Source organism: Falco peregrinus, chromosome 9, assembly GCF_023634155.1.
Source record: "Falco peregrinus isolate bFalPer1 chromosome 9, bFalPer1.pri, whole genome shotgun sequence".
Classification (NCBI taxonomy): Eukaryota; Metazoa; Chordata; class Aves; order Falconiformes; family Falconidae; genus Falco; species Falco peregrinus.
In genome coordinates this window covers 13,353,307-13,370,414 of record NC_073729.1, presented here as the reverse complement: position 1 = coordinate 13,370,414, position 17,108 = coordinate 13,353,307, and the positions used below count along the sequence as shown (strand labels likewise).

General features: G+C 39.9%; 1 protein-coding gene across 1 annotated transcript in view; it reads left to right on the top strand.

Moving 5' to 3' along the window:
- ELP4 (elongator acetyltransferase complex subunit 4) overlaps positions 1–14,563 on the top strand; it is a 149,916-nt gene extending 135,353 nt beyond the window's left edge. Inside the window, exon 10 of the mRNA XM_055814759.1 lies at positions 13,990–14,563. Coding sequence (XP_055670734.1) covers positions 13,990–14,121 — 132 coding nt within the window. The 3' untranslated portion in view covers positions 14,122–14,563. The remainder of the gene's footprint in view (positions 1–13,989) is intronic.
- The last annotated feature ends 2,545 nt before the right edge of the window (positions 14,564–17,108 follow it).

The following is a 17,108-nucleotide window of genomic DNA, read 5'->3' as shown; positions in this document are numbered from 1 at the left end:
AATGGTATTTAAAAGAAATAATTATGCAGGGAGTACAAAATATATTTCTTACCAGCATTTCTTCCCTCCCTCCAACCTGTTTTCATGCTATGGGTCAGGACTTAACAGCTCTCAAGAGCGTGTGCTGAATAGCAGCAGGCTTCTAAATCTCAAATCAAGTGCTCTTCAAAGCACCTTACTTCTCTTGAGATAAAAACTTGAGGCAGGTTTTTCTGTCTGGCCTATTCATCAAGTAGAGTCTACTGAATTGTTGACATTTCTAAACACTAAAGGGATTTTAAAGATCTTATTGCTCTAAAGACACTTACTTGTAGTATGGAATAAAGAAGCAAAATGAAAAAATACTGACACATGAAAAGTACAAAACACAAAAAAAGTACAAAACAGCAGAAAGCAAATAACTATAATTTGACATATAGTTTCTGTACAAAACACATTTTTGATGTAGAAATGTGCTCAAATGTTCAGACCTCCCCCAAACTTCAAGATAAATTGTAGTTTATTTAAATCTCAATTAGTCACAAAACTCTTGCATTTAATGTGATACCAGTTTCTGTCAATCATATGTAATATATTTGTTTCAGTTTACACTGAGTCTTAGAAAGAGTCATTTAAAAAGGAATTAGCGTGACCTGTCTTTTAATGTTTCCCCAGCAAGTTCTTACCCTGTGCTTAAACTTCGTCTAAAGCATTGGTTTGCCAAAGGGTAGCCAACATGACCACTGGATCACCAGTGCAGTTTTTATATTTTTTGTGTAAGCAATATCAATCACTGAGTTAAAGTATGCCATAGAACGTTTTCATACCAAAACAGGTTGATCCAATATTCCAGATATTAAATCACACTTCAGTGGTTTCTGAAGTCTAAGGTTATTTGGTAGCATTAGCACAAGGCTTTGTTAGCTGGAGTTTTAAAACTGTAACCTTCAGGAGTCATGAGGATTAGTTTTGAAAATAAGAGATATTAAAATACACATTATATAATGTCTGCATCCTTACCTGGGAGTTACAGGAACTGAACATACTTCCTACATCAGTGCCAGTTTTTAGGGTGAGAAGGCAATGATAGCAGAAATACTTTTTTTTTTCTCTTCTGGCCTGGTTTTTGCCATAGCATGGAGCATCTGACAGTGGCATTTGCCATTGCAGAGCTGAAGTTTCTAGCTTGTGAAAAGCTGCAAACATAAAACAAACTGGTTGTCATTTTAGGAGCCTTGATTTGTAAATGTGCAGGAATTTGTAAACCAGCAATAAATTTATCTATCTAAATGATACTTTCTTTTAAAGCAGAGATTAGTAAGAATACTTTGCACTTACATAGCACTTTTTCATTTCTCTAGCACTGTTTTAAAGTGGTGGAATATTTTGTGTTTCTCTACACATCATAATCCTGCAAGGCAGACTTAGAAAATACCTGTAGCAAAGAAGAACTTGTCCATGCATGAAAAGCAAAATAATGAAGGGGGAAAAGAAAAGGAAAAAAAAAAAAAAGGAGGAAAAGCTCCAGAAAATTAGTCTGCTTCAAAAAGCTATTAAATTGTTCCTACCCCTGAAGCTTTACAAACGTGCTAATTGTTGTGTTCTGGTCATGTAATATGTTTCTGCATGAAGTTAAGGCGCTTTCCTGTTGCCGAAGCCCTTGTGCTGTCAGGGGGAGGGACTGGCGGGCCATGTAACACGGGGTAATGAATCTTCCCTTTGGGCAGCGCGTGCTTCAGGTCTGAACGCCCAGAAATGCTTCACAGATGTGCTGGGCTGCCTAGCAATGGAAATTTTCTAATTCTAGCTGACCTAAAAAAGTAAATAGACTACTGAGCATAGAGCTACTCCCAGTATAAAACAACAATACCCCCCCAGCTAGGATTTCCATTTTGCCCCCTATGCACTCGTCCTTCATAACCAGCAACTTGCCAAACCTGTGACACTGGTCTCTTGAAACAGAGGCATTCAGGGACATATTGTATGGGTGGTTTGCATTGTGTAGTCCAATGTAAAACAATACAGCTCACACTGTCTCAGCACTTTCTAGAGCAATACTGCATGCCTTGGAGAGATTCTGTAGGTAAACACATTGGCCATTATCAATAACCCAGATGCAGTGATAAGTAATGTGTGCATTTGCATGTATAGTTACATGTTGCATTTGCATTTGTACACACAACTCCTGCAACTGATGTACAGGAGGAAATCAGCATTGTCAATGCATGCAAAATTGAAAAAACACTGAGGCAGCCCACAGCTGGGCTGGTCCAGAGTCTCAGTGCAGCTCCTATTTTCTCCTGTTCTTAGGAAAGCACTTCATTAAACTCTAAATTTCATAGGCTCTATAAAGACTAGATACTTGAAATCAGTGGAAGTTTCCAGGCAATGTGTATTTTAGCAATAGCTGACAGAAGTATTCAATCCAGAAGTCTGCTTAGGTTTTTTGTTGTCTTTCTTTTTTGAGTTGGCAAATCAGGCATTGAAAGCACTTGTAACAGAGTTACCTGTCTTGGAGCATGTATAAGAACATACCTTTCTGTGCAGTGTTGAAATCTATCTGGACAATTTTATCTAAAGGCAGAACACATTTTATCAGTTATTTGTGTTGTTGCACCTCCTCGGATAAAATGGTGGGTTTTGAATGGGTGTATTAATGAAGTGAATGTCACATTTCTGAAATGTGATAAACTATTTAAACTGAGACAGTAGCCAAATAGATTATAGTGCACTTTTAACAGATAGCTTTGGATGCAAACTCAAATATTTGGTTAGTTTTCCAACTTTGCTGAAATTATAGAGGGTAACAGTAACAATGTGGTATATCGGACCTCCTAGAACAGATGCTTTTGTTTCTGAATGCTATTTCACCCTCCTCCTTACTTATATAGCTTTTGCTTGTACAGACAATGTCCTGAACACTTCTCAAGCTTCCCAGTAGAGAGACCCGAGTTGTTGTAGAGCAGCGCAGGCATCACCAGCAACCCCGGAATGTTTCCAGTGAACTGTCTGTGGTTTCATATGAAATCCATACTTTGTGGCATGTTGCAATGGCACCCCAAGAAAGAGGAGATACAGTGGAGCCACTGACTCAATGAGAATCTTCAGACAGTTTCAGGACTGAATTCCTCTCCTTGGTCTTTTACACTCCAAGTTGAGAATTTTGGTTAAGCTAATCAGCCCAGGTTTCCTGAATAATCAGCAGAGATGGGCAAGCACTTGCAAGGGTGATTCATCTCATCCTAAGTATATAATATAGGTTAAACCGAGTGGCTGACTTGTAGACAGCTGCAATTAGGTTGAATGAATCTGACAGGGAAAAGAATGTGACATTAACATTAGCATCCATCCGGGCTATCCTGAGAGCCCTAGAATTACTCAGACTTGCATCACAGGTCCCACACTCCTCTGATATAAGCTCAGAGAGGAGAAATTCAGCAAAAAGACCAGGAGAAAAGCTCATCTGCTTGCTTTGGACGTAGGTGATACCATCAGCATTTCCCTTCAGCATTTAGACAGTGTGCTCCAATCTCAACTATAGCATGCCTAGATAATATATCTCCTCCTGCCCTCCATCTTTCCCTTTCTTCACTCCATCTTGTCTTCAGCCCTTTGTCACTTAATTTCTTCCCCTCTGGCTGTTCTCTTTCACTCACCTTTCTATGCAATACTTCTTTCAGTTAGAAGGAAAATTAAAAAAAGCTTTGGCATTAATACAGTGTTTATATATCACAGTATTTTCCCTTCTGTCTAGATATTTTATCTTTCACTTCTTCCTTTTTACCCACTTTGCATATTCAGCCTGTAAACTCTTCAGGACAGAGACGATCTTTTCAATATATGCTTGGTAAGAGCTGGGTCAGTAAGTATTACAATAGTACTTAGTACAGTTCTGGTCGTAAGATTACCATGTATTTCTCTGAATTTTGGATCAGACAAGCAGTTGAACAGCTGTAGTCCTTGGATAGCCTACAACCATCACTGATTAATCCCACCCCGTTTTTAACACAGGGAGCTTCTTCATGATGCAGAGACTACGGTTATACCATGAAGCGGGTCTGGGATTTGTACTTGATTTAGAGCACTCCATGGTGCCAAACACCCAGCATTCTCAAGTGTCAGAGAAAGTAAATCTTCCTGATATTTTTATCTTTCCCTTGCCTCCCTTCACATGTAGCAAATCATCCTTAGCACATCTTGGAGTTTTTCTTTGGAATGAAAGAATTTGTTCAGGCAATTGTCTGTACTTTCCTTTCCTGCCATGGAAAAGTAGTGACTAGTGCTGCACATACGAAAACCCACCCGTCTCTACTCACATGTTACTGGAAATAAGCAATCGGTACCGCTATCTCTGAAAGATTTTCACTTTGCAACAGCTATTGTTTAATAAACCGAGTTTTAAGTTCAGGAATTCAGGTTTTAAGCACTTTGCATAGTTTTCTGGTCAGAGAACAGAAACAGTACCATGTGGCACATCCAAACGAATAAGCACAGTTTGAACTGAATCCTCCTGGATATAATCATACCACTTCTGTAAAGCAGATACACTGGAAAGCTGCACTGAAGAGGCACATGCTAAGATTCAGCATTCTGAGACATAAGCCAGCTTTTATAAAGTCTGTCACAAAAGGAAGGGGGTTTCTGAAGGGTTCTTAATTTTCCCAGGTGTCTTTTGAAGTCACTGTTTAAATAATCTCTTTGTGGTGTTGGAAACCCACAACAAAACATCACTGTCCTGTAAATGAGGTGAAGTGAGAATTACCCTGGGTTTATTTTACATTCTGCAAGTGATGGAAAATAAGAGTTTTAGGATTGTGTTCAAGTATTTTAAGTATTATTAGCTATATAGAAAAAATTATTTTCATATTAGCAATGTGTCCTTTAGGAGACAGGGATATGTAGGTAGAAGTATATTTATCAGCTATTCTTAGTGGAAGACTTCTCCTAACACCTGATGTTAACAATAATTAATTTTGACGGCTCAGATTGTGCTTCAACTTAAAGAACTAGGAAATGCATATGGTAGATGTGCTTATTATAACATGGGTTGATATAGTTGTGATTACTTATAAGTCAATCACAGTTACCTGAAAAGTAGAAAATTTTAGAATGCTCTTTTTAAAAGTCAAGTCTTTTGTCTTTATAATCAGTTTAGAAAATTTCTGCATTGCTGGGATCTAAAAATGGCAATGTAGCATCTGTGAATATAGCAGAGCAAGAGAAAACTGAATTCATGTCCATTATACAGAAAAATAGTTACCAACTGGTTTGTCTCCTGAATTTATTAAAACACTGAGAAAACTGCAATGTGAATGTAAGAGATGCATAGTAAACGAGTTTTAAAATATTTTGCCTAAGACCTAAGTGCAGTTATGGGAGGATAGTTTGGCACCATTCTCTCCGTGAGATAAATATTGTAGATTGTGAGACACACCATTCTCTCCACAAGATCAATATTACAGCTTGCAAGACACCATCACTATTTGTGAACCAAATTTCAGGACTGTCACGTGATTTCAGCCTGACACAGGTCCAGGCTGGTTGGAATGACTTTTCTAGTCCTTGCTGTGAAAGCTTATAATGTCTTCTCTGGTAAAGGGCTTACTGTTTTGTCATTGATAAGTGAACTTACATTAACTCAAATGTTTTTTGTAGCATTAATAGGAATTGTATATCTTTTCATAGTAATATTGTCAGATCTGTATGTGAGTTGTTACAAAGTTGTGTCAGCTTAAGTGATACATCAGTACACTACGTATCAGACTTTATACCTGCACATCTTTGTGTTTATTAAGCCCAAAGGCAGTGATTTGTTTTTGCCAAGAAGACCGGTTAGTTACTATGCTTGGTGATGAACTGTTAAAAAAGCAGTAAAGTTGTTGACTGGCAAGGCTAAGATGCTTCTGAAATGAGTATCTCTTAAGGAGTTTGTAACCATTTGGCAGCTATTTCAGCCAGAAATGCAAGGTGTGTCCTGTCAGGGAAAGCTGTTTGTTTGGGACCTCTTTCACCATGTAAAAAACATATTACAGTGGCCTTGAAGCTGTTGCTCAGGGCACCGCAGGGGATCCGTGCCACATGTCACCATTGCATTGAAGGTACACCCGATGTCCCTGGCGGGCTCAGCCACTGCTATTAAATCCTTCCCCTTCCCAAATAGCAAGAGCAGAGCAGGTCCAGAGAAGGCAACCAGGGTCACCACCAGTCCTGGTGACTGCCAGACAGACCCACAGTTGTGCGGTAAGCCCACTGTCAAGCTGAGAGGTCAGGGCAGCAGGTCAGGATCGTACCCGGAGCAGCAGGCTCCATGTTGGGGCCCTGGAAAAGCGATAACACAGGAAAATGGCCATGGCCCGAGCAGAGTGCAGCTCCCCACCAAAGCGGGGAGCCCCTGGTGGGGCTGTGCGGGCTGCTTCTGGCACAGCTCCTTCTGCCCCAGCAGCCCAGTCTGGGGGAGCACAGCTGCACAGTACCAGCTGGCCGCCGGCACTGCCAGCTCAGGCCTCCCGGCTGGGACAACCATCTTCACGGCAAGAAGAGCCAGCCCAGCGCCTGGGGAGGGATTTGGCATCCCTCTGCTGGCTCCCTCTTCTCTTAAGATGTAGGTTGCTTGTTTTCTTTTCCAACGGCCTCCAGGTCCTGTTCCCCAGCCTGCCTGTGAGATCTTAATAATGAATAAGAAATCGATTTCCAGTCAGCTAACAGTGACAATCACTTGACAGTTTTGATAACTTTCAAGCAAGTAACAGGGTTCTCCACTCTAAGGGGAGATTTTATAAAGCTGCATTGCTAACCTCCTGCCAATTTCTCCTTAAAACCCACCTTTTCCATGATACCTACAAAAATGCTGAAGCCTTTTCCTAGGTATTATGAGAATAGAAATAATTACTAGTAATTATAAATGAAGTAATAAGATATCAAAGGGAAAACATAATGCAAGGGCTGCATTGTGGACATCATAAGCAGAAGAGGAAACAGTAACAGGAACTCGGCCTTTGTACCATGGACTGTTCCTGTCCTCTCTTGTGTGGCCTTTAAGGAATGGGGAGAGTTCTGCTTCAAAGAGAAATAAGTAGGATATAAAACTCCCCAGCTAGAAGTCTGCATCTTTCTTTTTCCCAGCATTCCTAAAATTCTTCTCCCCACCCCCCTCTTCCCCTAAACCAAATCCCTTCGGCTTTGGTGACTTCAGTTTTCATGGAGTTGTAGCAAATGGAACTAGAAGGGATCTAGAGAGGTCATTAACCCATCTCTCTGCCCCAAGGCAGAACTGCAGCCATAGTAGACTAATAAGCAATTTTTTTGGTCAAAGATCCAAATAAATGGAATTTTAAAGATATTTTTTGTAAAGCTTAACTTCGGGAAGTCTGGGCTCAGTTGTTGAAAGCTTCAGTAGAACTGTTAGCAGAGTCACAAGGTTAAATTCAGTGGGATTACTTTAATATATATCGAATTAAAAATAAACTACCACCACTTTTTTAATGAGATTCAATGATTTTGCATCACTCTTTTTATTATGTATTTGTTTGCTAATGTATTACATTTATAATAGCTACCAAAGTAAAGATTTTGGAGTAATATGAGGAAGAATTACTTTGGGTTTAGATTTTTGCCAGTATATGTATACCTGCTTATCATATTCATGCTAAACATGTTTATACTTTTTATTGCTTAAAGCATTTTATAGAATATGTGATTTTAGTAGCCCTCAAGTAATTTTATGAAATTTTTCTGTATCTTGAGTGTCTTCTACCCTCAATTATTTCTGCGTATTTTAGCTAGTGTAAAAAACAGTCTGTGCAGGCATACATTTCCTCAAACCTGAAAAGTAATTTTATGAACTGATTGTTGTTTATACCATGTAGGCATAATACTGGATTTCACTAGTTGTCTCCACAGTGCAGTGCAAGTAGATTCCTTCAGAAGTATGTGTAGCTTATGTGTATCATTGTATAGTAATCAGTTCTTTAACATTATCTCTAGTAGCTAGCTCTTTGTTTAACCTGTCTTTGGTTGCTTAGGTTCAGTCACATGGTTTTTCTTTTATTTTCAACCTCTTTTATAGTCAGTTAAAGCCTGCATACTGTTTCTGTGCATCTTGTCACTGAGGTATAATCAATATCTGGAGAGGTTGTTAGGAAAACTGCTGGTCAATCCTCTTAATACTGAAGAGAAAAAAAGTCTTACAATGGAAAGTCTGCTTTTTATAATAAATCCGTAAAACAATCCCTTTGATACAATAAGCTACACTGGCAGAAGCACCTGCTAGTATTTTTGTCTACTAGGGATTTTGTTGATTTAAAAAAATAAATTACACCCTAACCAAATGTACCAGCCAACTGGAAGTTCCTCGAATAGCCTGGATCTTTTTACATCCCAGTCTTACAAAGCAGACCAGTGTCAGAAAACCGTCAGGGCTCTTATTTGGTCCTCAGTGCTGGGACTGGACTAGCTGATAGCTGGGTGTCCCTTCTGGCCTGTAGGTTTACATATTCTTGTCTTCCACTTTTTTTTTCCCCATTGAGAATAAATAAGGTAATTGGAAGTTTTCTTCAGGCAGAGGGAATGAGCAGAGGCAAAGTACGTAATAAGTTTTGTCTGAACTGTGTTCCTTTTGTAACACATGCCCTAAAGCTGTGTGCTTAGCTGGGTTCAGTGTAATTGTTCCTATTGCCACAAAGCCTTCAGGACCTGCCTGACACGGAGCGGACAGGAAGCACCAGCACTCGCATCGTGCCCTTTCCTAGCCAGGCCTGGCACTGTAATAGCCTGCTCCCATCGCCAGGTATTTCTTAATCAAGTGAATGAAGCTTAGAGTCCAGTTCTGAAGATCCCAAGTTTAAACCTTTCTAACAGCCCGCATGCGTGAAAATCATGTGTGACCATGTAATTAAACACACTATGATAATGCAGATACACAGTCAACTTTGCACAAAGGAAGTTTACTCCAGCACTCTCTAGTTTTTACACTGACAAACTTTACATTTCTTTGAAATTTCTTATCACAAGGAGGTGATTATAGGATCCTGTTTTCACTTGCATATTTACTTTTGGCAGACTATGACCATTTTGCCTTAAAATATTGTTGTCCTGCCAGCTTACTGTAGGCTGCAGTAGTTTTGTTTATCCACACACTGAAATATTTTAGCGAAAGACTTCAATTATCTAAAAGTACAAATGAAAATACGCAATTTTATGTCTAGCATTTATGCCAGGGACGTCGTTTTGATGTCCTGCAAAAATCCACCTCTTTGGCCAAGGCACACGCAGTGCTGCTGTCACAGTTTAACCCTGGCCGGCAGCTCAGCCCCACGCAGCTGCTCTCTCCCCCCCCGCCAGTGGGATGGGGGAGAGAATCGGAAGGGTAAAAGTGAGAAAACCCGTGGGTTGAGATAAAGACAGTTTAATGGGCAAAGCAAAAGCCGCACATGGAAGCGAAGCAAAGCAAGGAATCCCTTCCCCCCTCCCCAGGGGCAGGCAGGTGCCCGGCCACCCCCAGGACAGCAGGGCTCCGCCACGCGTAGCGGTGACTTGGGAGGACAAACGCCGTCACTCCCAGCGTCCCCCCCGTCCTTCTTCTCCCCCAGCTTTCCATGCCGAGCGTGACGCCGCATGGGATGGGATGTCCCTTTGGTCCGTGGGGCTCGGCTGTCCCGGCTGTGTCCCCTGCCAGCCCCTGGTGCCCCCCAGCCTGCTGGCTGGCGGCTGAGGAGCAGGAAAGCCCTCGGCGCTGGGCAAGCGCTGCCCGGCGTGAGCTAAAGCATCCCTGGCCACCAGCGCTGTTTGCAGCACAGATCCCAAACACGGCCCCGCACCAGTGACCGCGAAGGGAATTAACGCTGTCCCAGCCAAAACCAGCACAACCATGTATTCAGCTTGCCCCCTTTCCAGGGATGTACCTGCTTCCCGGACCAGGAGGCGAGCCGCTGCCTGTGCCCGCACTCTGGGCCCAGTGCCGAGGGACAGGGACAGGAAGGGGGGACGGAAGGCAGTGCCAGCAGGAGAAAGAAGGACAGATCAAGAACAACAGGTGGGAAAAGGAGGAGGACAACATATAGAGGATGAGGAAGACAAAGGGCTGAGGCAAGAAAGGGTGGCCTGGCGCTCAATTTGGATGTAGGCATTAGGGACGGGAGCAGAGGATGGAATATGGGCAGAAACAGGTGAGAGAAACCCAGGACTGGCAGAAGCAGGAATGAAGAGCTTGGAAGCAGAAAGCTGAGAGTGGCTGGAGCAGACGCTATGGAGAGCAGATAACCGGAGAAGGAGTGCTTTTGTCCTGAAGACCAGTTGCAGGATGGGAGGCCTGTGCAATGAGGACTGGGATTGCTGACATGAGCAAATTCAGCCTCATTCTTTCAAACTGATAAGAGAAAGAGAGATTGAAAGGGGTGGAGGTCACAGCCTCAGAAATAGCAGAGAAGGCTGTCCACCAGAAAACATTTTGTCCTAAACTGGGACTTTAAATGGGATTGTTTCTCTGTGGTCAGCAAATATCTGTGAAAATGTCTGATCGTTTTGTAATGCTGGTGTTCAAAAAGGATCACAGCCTATTCATGCTATCACTTACTGCCTTAGTTCAAGTGACCGCAATGTCCCTATTGGTGCCAAAAATAAAGGCCTGTTGTTTAACCTGTGGGTGCCTGTATAATGCCACGCAATGCATTTCCAGTGTGTTCGTGGTTTAAAATTTAGAATATTTTTGTAATGGTCTTAAAATATTTAGTAGGGTTAATATTTGCAGCCCTGTTTTTATTTTTAAGCTGTGAAAAGAAAACGTAAGGAATTATATTTTGAAATGCCTATTCAGGCTTTATTCAGAGGTAGCGTGTGTGTGTGCGTGTGTGTGTTCTGTGATTTAGATCTTAGTAGCAGGATAATATTCAGCAGTTTTCAGAGGACCCTGGTGTTTTTATTGTTCAGAATACATCTGACCTGAGGATGAATGTGGAATATGCAGAGAAATATGTTCTCTGGAGAACCAGCAATATGTTGTGATGTTTGAAAATCTGCGTTGTGGAGAGGGCAAGGATTGCAGGAGGGATGGTCTCGTTATTAAGACAATTGAAGGATACTGTGGAAGGTCTGATGTGTCTCTGCCTATACCGCTGAGCTTCTGTGTGGTCATGTCGCTTCAGCCCAGTATTTTTATTTCTGTACTCTTATTTTCTGAGTGCCTGACTTGGAGTTCTTGAAGAAATACTAAGCACTCACAGCTGCAAATGAAGTTAGCATTTGATCATGTGAAATGCTGTGCAGTGCTAAACAATCTGGGAAAGCAAGTCCTAAATGCCTCATATTGTGTTTCTGAAATTAGTAGATACCTTTTGCCGTGTGTTTTATGTGCTTCAATTCCCTGTCCCTAAAATGGAGGTAACTTCACTGCCTTATCTCACAAGAGTGTTAGGAAAATAACACGGTATTTGCGAAGCATTTAAGTGCTGTGTACTGACATGTGTTATTGAAAAGCCATTCTGTCTTCAGAACAAGGTTTGAATAGTGTACAATAAATAAGTCAGAAAAGTTCAGACTAAACAGTGACAAGAAAACAAAATACTGAATAGCCAGTCACTAAATGAGCAGTGTACATCCTCTTCACAGACTAAGGTGGGAGGAGTATATGTGTGTGTCATGAAACACCGTATCATAACAAATACATCTGTAAAAGCCTCATCCAGTCCCACCATCCAATCTGAGGATCTTTAATTTCTACTTCTCCTGTCTGAATCTTTGCAAATTTATAAATATCCTTCTATTTTCTATTTATAATATATATCAATGAACAAACATAGCAGTAACTAAGAGGCTGTGTAAATAGCAAGATTTTTTTTCTTTTGACCCCCCTTTAAGTCCAGGCCAGTGTGGCAGAGTTTACAGTTGTTCCCTAACTGTGGTATTAGTTAGTCCCTGCATAAGATGAGTTTGCTGAGTCTTTCTTTTTGCTCTTTGTCACCGTGCTTTGAATCCGTTTGGCAGACTTGGCAAGAGGGTCGCTAGTTGCAGGAGGAAGAGAGCGGGACCGCATTTCCCCTAGAGGAAGGCACCGTTCCCTGGTGAGGGCGGAGAGATGCTAACAGTGAGTGGGAGAAGGCTGGATGAGTCCACTTGTCTGTCTGCCTCCCACATACCAGATACCCTGCACCCTGCTAGCAGGGTACTACGCACTTTTTTGGAACGAAAATGTTGCTGAAAGATCTGCCAAGTCATCATCTGCACTTCACAGCTTTTCCTTGCCCTTCATTTTCCAGTGGTTACAGCCCCCCTCGTACCATCCAAGTTGTACATTGGCTCTTTGCTAGCAAACATTGTTCTCAGCAGACAAACAAGGTAGGCACGTGCCCTAGTTTATATCATGTCAATGCAGAAATGAGGCGTCATGGACCACTGTTCACATCCACATGCTTAGCCTTCTTAGGAATAAGGGAGGAACTGTAAGTTACAGCACAGATTCTGATGTAAGAGTGAAATGTGAGAGCATCATCATTACTAAATGGTGTGTAACGTGGGTGGGTTTTGATACATAAATGGTGCTTCATAGGCAAAAAGTGCTACAAATAAGTACACGCATTTCTCCTGTTTCCACACTGAGGTATGTCATCTCAGCCTGGGTACAGGCTTTCCTACTCTACGTGTGTTACTTTACACATTTCCTTCCCTTGGAGAAGACAACAACGCAGCACACTTCTGGTAGGAAGCACTTTGGACCACCTCTCAAGTGATACTAAGTGCACAATCTCAAAGCCAGCAATGAACTGAACAGTCAGCCCACTGTAAATACAGATATTTCTTATGCTTTTTAATTGAATTCTTATCCTATGAAAGTTGCAAAGGTATTGAATAAAAGGCAGCAGTATTTATGTGTTGTGATAAAAGCAAAAACATAGGAAGAAGCAGAATATAAGGGTAAGTCCACACCACCTCTGAAAATAGTTTTGCAGCCATTACTGTTACCCTGTTCCCTTCAGAAGCACATGCATTTTAAGAGAAGAGCCACACAGTTTAGCCTTTGCCTACTAAATCTTTCAAGAAATACGCTCCTTCCATGATACCAGTTTCATAAATTATTGCACTGAGCAGAAGATGCTCAACTGTCTCATCTGACCAGCTTTCAGTACCTTGCTGTGTTCAAAAGTGAGCCAGTAATTAACCAAGTAAAGCCTCAGTTTTACATTCGTTTTCACCTTACTTTACGAAAGCTAAATGGTAATGTCATGTCTTTTGTACATCTCCAGCGTAAAAGATCCTCAGAGGGAGAGCTGAAATATTTTTGTCGTAGCTGAAAAATAAACTCTATTATGCAAGGACTGTGTGCTTGTGGACAACCGTGTAACCTGTGTCTCAGTCTCCTCATCTGTAAACTGGATGTAATGTTCCTAAAACTCACGAGGGGTGGCAAGGTTTAGTTAGCATATATGATTGCCTTATACAAATGCAACTACTATCACTGCGTGTTGTTATTAACTATCAGTAGAATATGAAGAAGAAAAATTGAGCAGAGTAATGCTGCAACCAGGGAGAGCCCACTCCATCTTTTGATCATCACATTTATTTTCAGACTCTGCCACAAAGTATGTGTGTTTGAAATAAACCTATACTGACGTTGTAATGCCATGGAAATCAAAGGATTTGATTTAGGGGCTGACATACAGGCAAAACACTTGTTTTTAAAGGAGAAATGCCCATAGATGTAATTAAATACCTTGTGCAAATTTGGATTTTGTTTAGAAAATTTTCATAAGGAAAAAATCTATTCCAATTTACAGAATCTATTGAAAATATACAAAACTGTTTCCAGGTCAGCCTAAAAGAGTGTCTGGGAAGTGTTTTATTTGTCAGTAAATAAAGTCACTGATCAGTCAGGAAAAAGATGGCATTTGGAAACATGCTATGGAAAATAAATTCTCCTGCAATTATTCTTTCTTTTTCTCCCTGTTTTTTTCCCCTCTCCCTTTCTTCTCTCTCTCTCTCCATCTCTGTCTCCCTCTCCCTCCTGAAAATCTCCTGCCACAGCGACTGCATTTGCCTCCAGACTTGTCAGACACAGTGAGCCGCGCAAGCAAACAGGATCTGGCAGAATCCGCCAAACTGCTGAGCTCAGGATGTGGTGCTATGGCCATCGGCAAGAAGCACCTGGACTTCTAGTGATTTCTACTTAGCAGTTTCACTCAGATTTATATGACACACTAATTATGAGTGTTAATTACTTATATAAATATTTTTCTTAATGATTTGACCCAGCAGTCTTTAAAATACATGTTATCATATGGTGCCTTCTTTTTGTTTTGTTTTGGTTTTGTTCTGGTTTCTTTCTATTAATTTGGGGCTTGTTTGAATTTTGCTTTTTGTTAAAGCTTCTGTTATGTTGGGTCCTGCCATTGTTCTGCTTGACTGGAAACATACAGGATTTTGTTCCTTTCCTTAAAATATGAAAATTACTCTTTCATTTCTAGATGGTTTTTTTTTACAGTAAACAAAAAGGGATATTTTTCCCAATGGAATTTTTATATACTTACATTTAATATTTTGTATGAATAGTAAGTCAAGTTGGATGGTTTATTGAAATAAAGGAATGAAACTAAGCAAATCATTGTCACGTGTTATTCCAAAAGCCAACTAGACAGTTATGGTTTTAAAAACATTATTTGTCGTAATAGAAATACCATTCTTAAATCTGAGCAAATATTTATATTGGTTTATTAAATATGTAATAATACACTTTAAATATATAAGAGAGTTTTTATTCTAATATGCCAGTAATTAATGGTTGTTTTTTACATCAGAATATATTATAGATAATTGCCTTATGGCTTCCTACATACATTAAAATGCACTTGGATGGAGTTTACTAACCATAGAGAAAAGAACTGATTTCCTTATGTAGTTCAAAACAGTAATCCTAAACAATTGAAGTCAGCACTATGAAATTATGTCAACAGATATAATTCTAGATTGAAATTCAAACCGACAGCTACATTAATGCTAGAAAACCAGAAGAGTGCATTTGAGCTCGGGGAAGAGTATCACAGCATGCTGGTCTAAAACAGGGCAGAATATACAAGTAATTCAGGCTTCTGTAGCCTCAGATACACAATTTGTGAACTTCCAGCTATTTTGTATGTAACTGTGTGTATATCTCGTCAAACAAAAGAACAGTAAAACAAAGCTGACCTGTAAATTAAAGTGGTTTGCATTCTTTCTTCTGAGGCTGCCTTCCATTTTGAAAGGTAATATCTTCTTCTCCGCAGAACTTCCAAGCCACCCAGCTGTAAGATTGCATTACAGTTTCAAAATTTAGTCTTTATAATAGTGTATTACATGGCTGGAGTGAAACTGACTCTTCAAAGAACGTGTTAATAGGATGCAATAACGGTAACTTATTTTGATGGGTTTGGAACCAGGAGTTGGTTAAGTGGTTTGCTTTTTTTTCTGCAATCCAGGTTCTACTTTATTTTTTCTTGACAACACTGTGTAAAACAAAGACATAGCTTTTAAAACTGTCTAACTAATATGATGAATGTCAATCACTTAAAAAACTCCACTGTAGCATAAACACATACTGTATACAGCTTTTATTCTGAATTAGAATAATTGAATCAATGACAGTGATTTGCCAGGATGTCAAATCTATCCATCATATCCTGTCACTACCAGTTTATTTTTTGTGATCAAAATCAAAAAGACTACTATTTTGTCATCAGCTATTTCATTAGTAGTAACAATCAGTTTTTCTCTTCTATATTTTTTAGATATGCCTGTTATATTTTTTGTTTCTAAAGACACAAATCCTTTTTAAATCTTTTCAAAATAAAGTTTCAGAACTGAACTGTCAGTTTAATAAAGCAAAAAGACATCTACTTTCTTATGCCAATATATTTAAAATATTATCATTGATGTCTCAAACATTTTTTCTCTTTTTGTATTACGTGTAACATTGAATAGAAGTTTTCATTAGATACTTAATTGTGCCTCTTGAAAGCATTAAATAATTTAAATACTTAGGATAAAGTGATTTTTAACAAAGGTGAAGTTTTACTTAGTACGTCTTTTTAATGTAAATAACACAAAACAGTATTTCTTTGCAAAATACAAAGTCAAGACACATAAATTGGTGCGAACGTACTTAAATAGGTCATTGGCTTAACATACAGGGGAGAAAATATCATGAAAGTCAGTCAATTTCTAGTTAACACATTAACCAAAAATTGTTAGCAAGTAGCGTGTGTATTCCAGATATGTCTGTGTATGTGTGTGACCTATGCATTTATAAGACTTCAATTTCAAAAAATTTTGGTAGGTTAGTGTTAAAGCCAACAAATATTTTGAACAAGAAAGGGAGCTCCTGCAATTCTGGATTATTATTTTTTTTCTGAGTCACTAAACATGCTTTGTAAAATAAGTGTTAGAGTATACAGATGTACAGGGTTGTTCACCTAAGGCAAAAACATGGAGCAAAATTTCTCTTCTTTTCTTCCAAAAGAGCATATCAGTTACAACAACATATGACAGTGACTTGGCTAATCCAGTGAAACAGTAAGTGAAATAATGCTACATACATGCTACCGCATAGTATGTACATACATAGTAGATACAGTGTAGATTCCATTTGTTGCACCGAAAGCGATTTTGACTTGAAAAGCAGGAGGAGCATTTACATGGTGATTTGCTGGGACTTCATAACCACTCTGTGGCTGTCCAGCTCCTGCGCACAAACCATCCTTCGGTTCCTTCTCTTGATTGAAGACAAATGTGTAACTAAGGGGTGCAGACCAGGTGATCAAAGAATGGGTGCAGCCTCTTTTGACGGGCTGCCAGCTTCTTTCTGCATCTTCAGAGCCCCCTTGTTAGCTTGGATGGAAAATCTGTGCGATCCTTACTTGTGCTCAGAGGGCTGTTTTCTGCAGAGACTGTGGTACGAGGGGGGTTTTGTTTGTTGTGATTTTTTAAGCAGAACTTCCTACTTTTTTGCAGGCTACAAACTGAAACCACCAAACTCTGCGGGGAAATAATAGATCTATCCCAGTAAAGATGTTCCCAATTCAGCATGAGAACCTGATCTTGACACACAGTCAAGAAAGCAGTAATGAAATTTAAAACGTTTTGTCTTTAATATGTCAAATAAGAATTCTTTA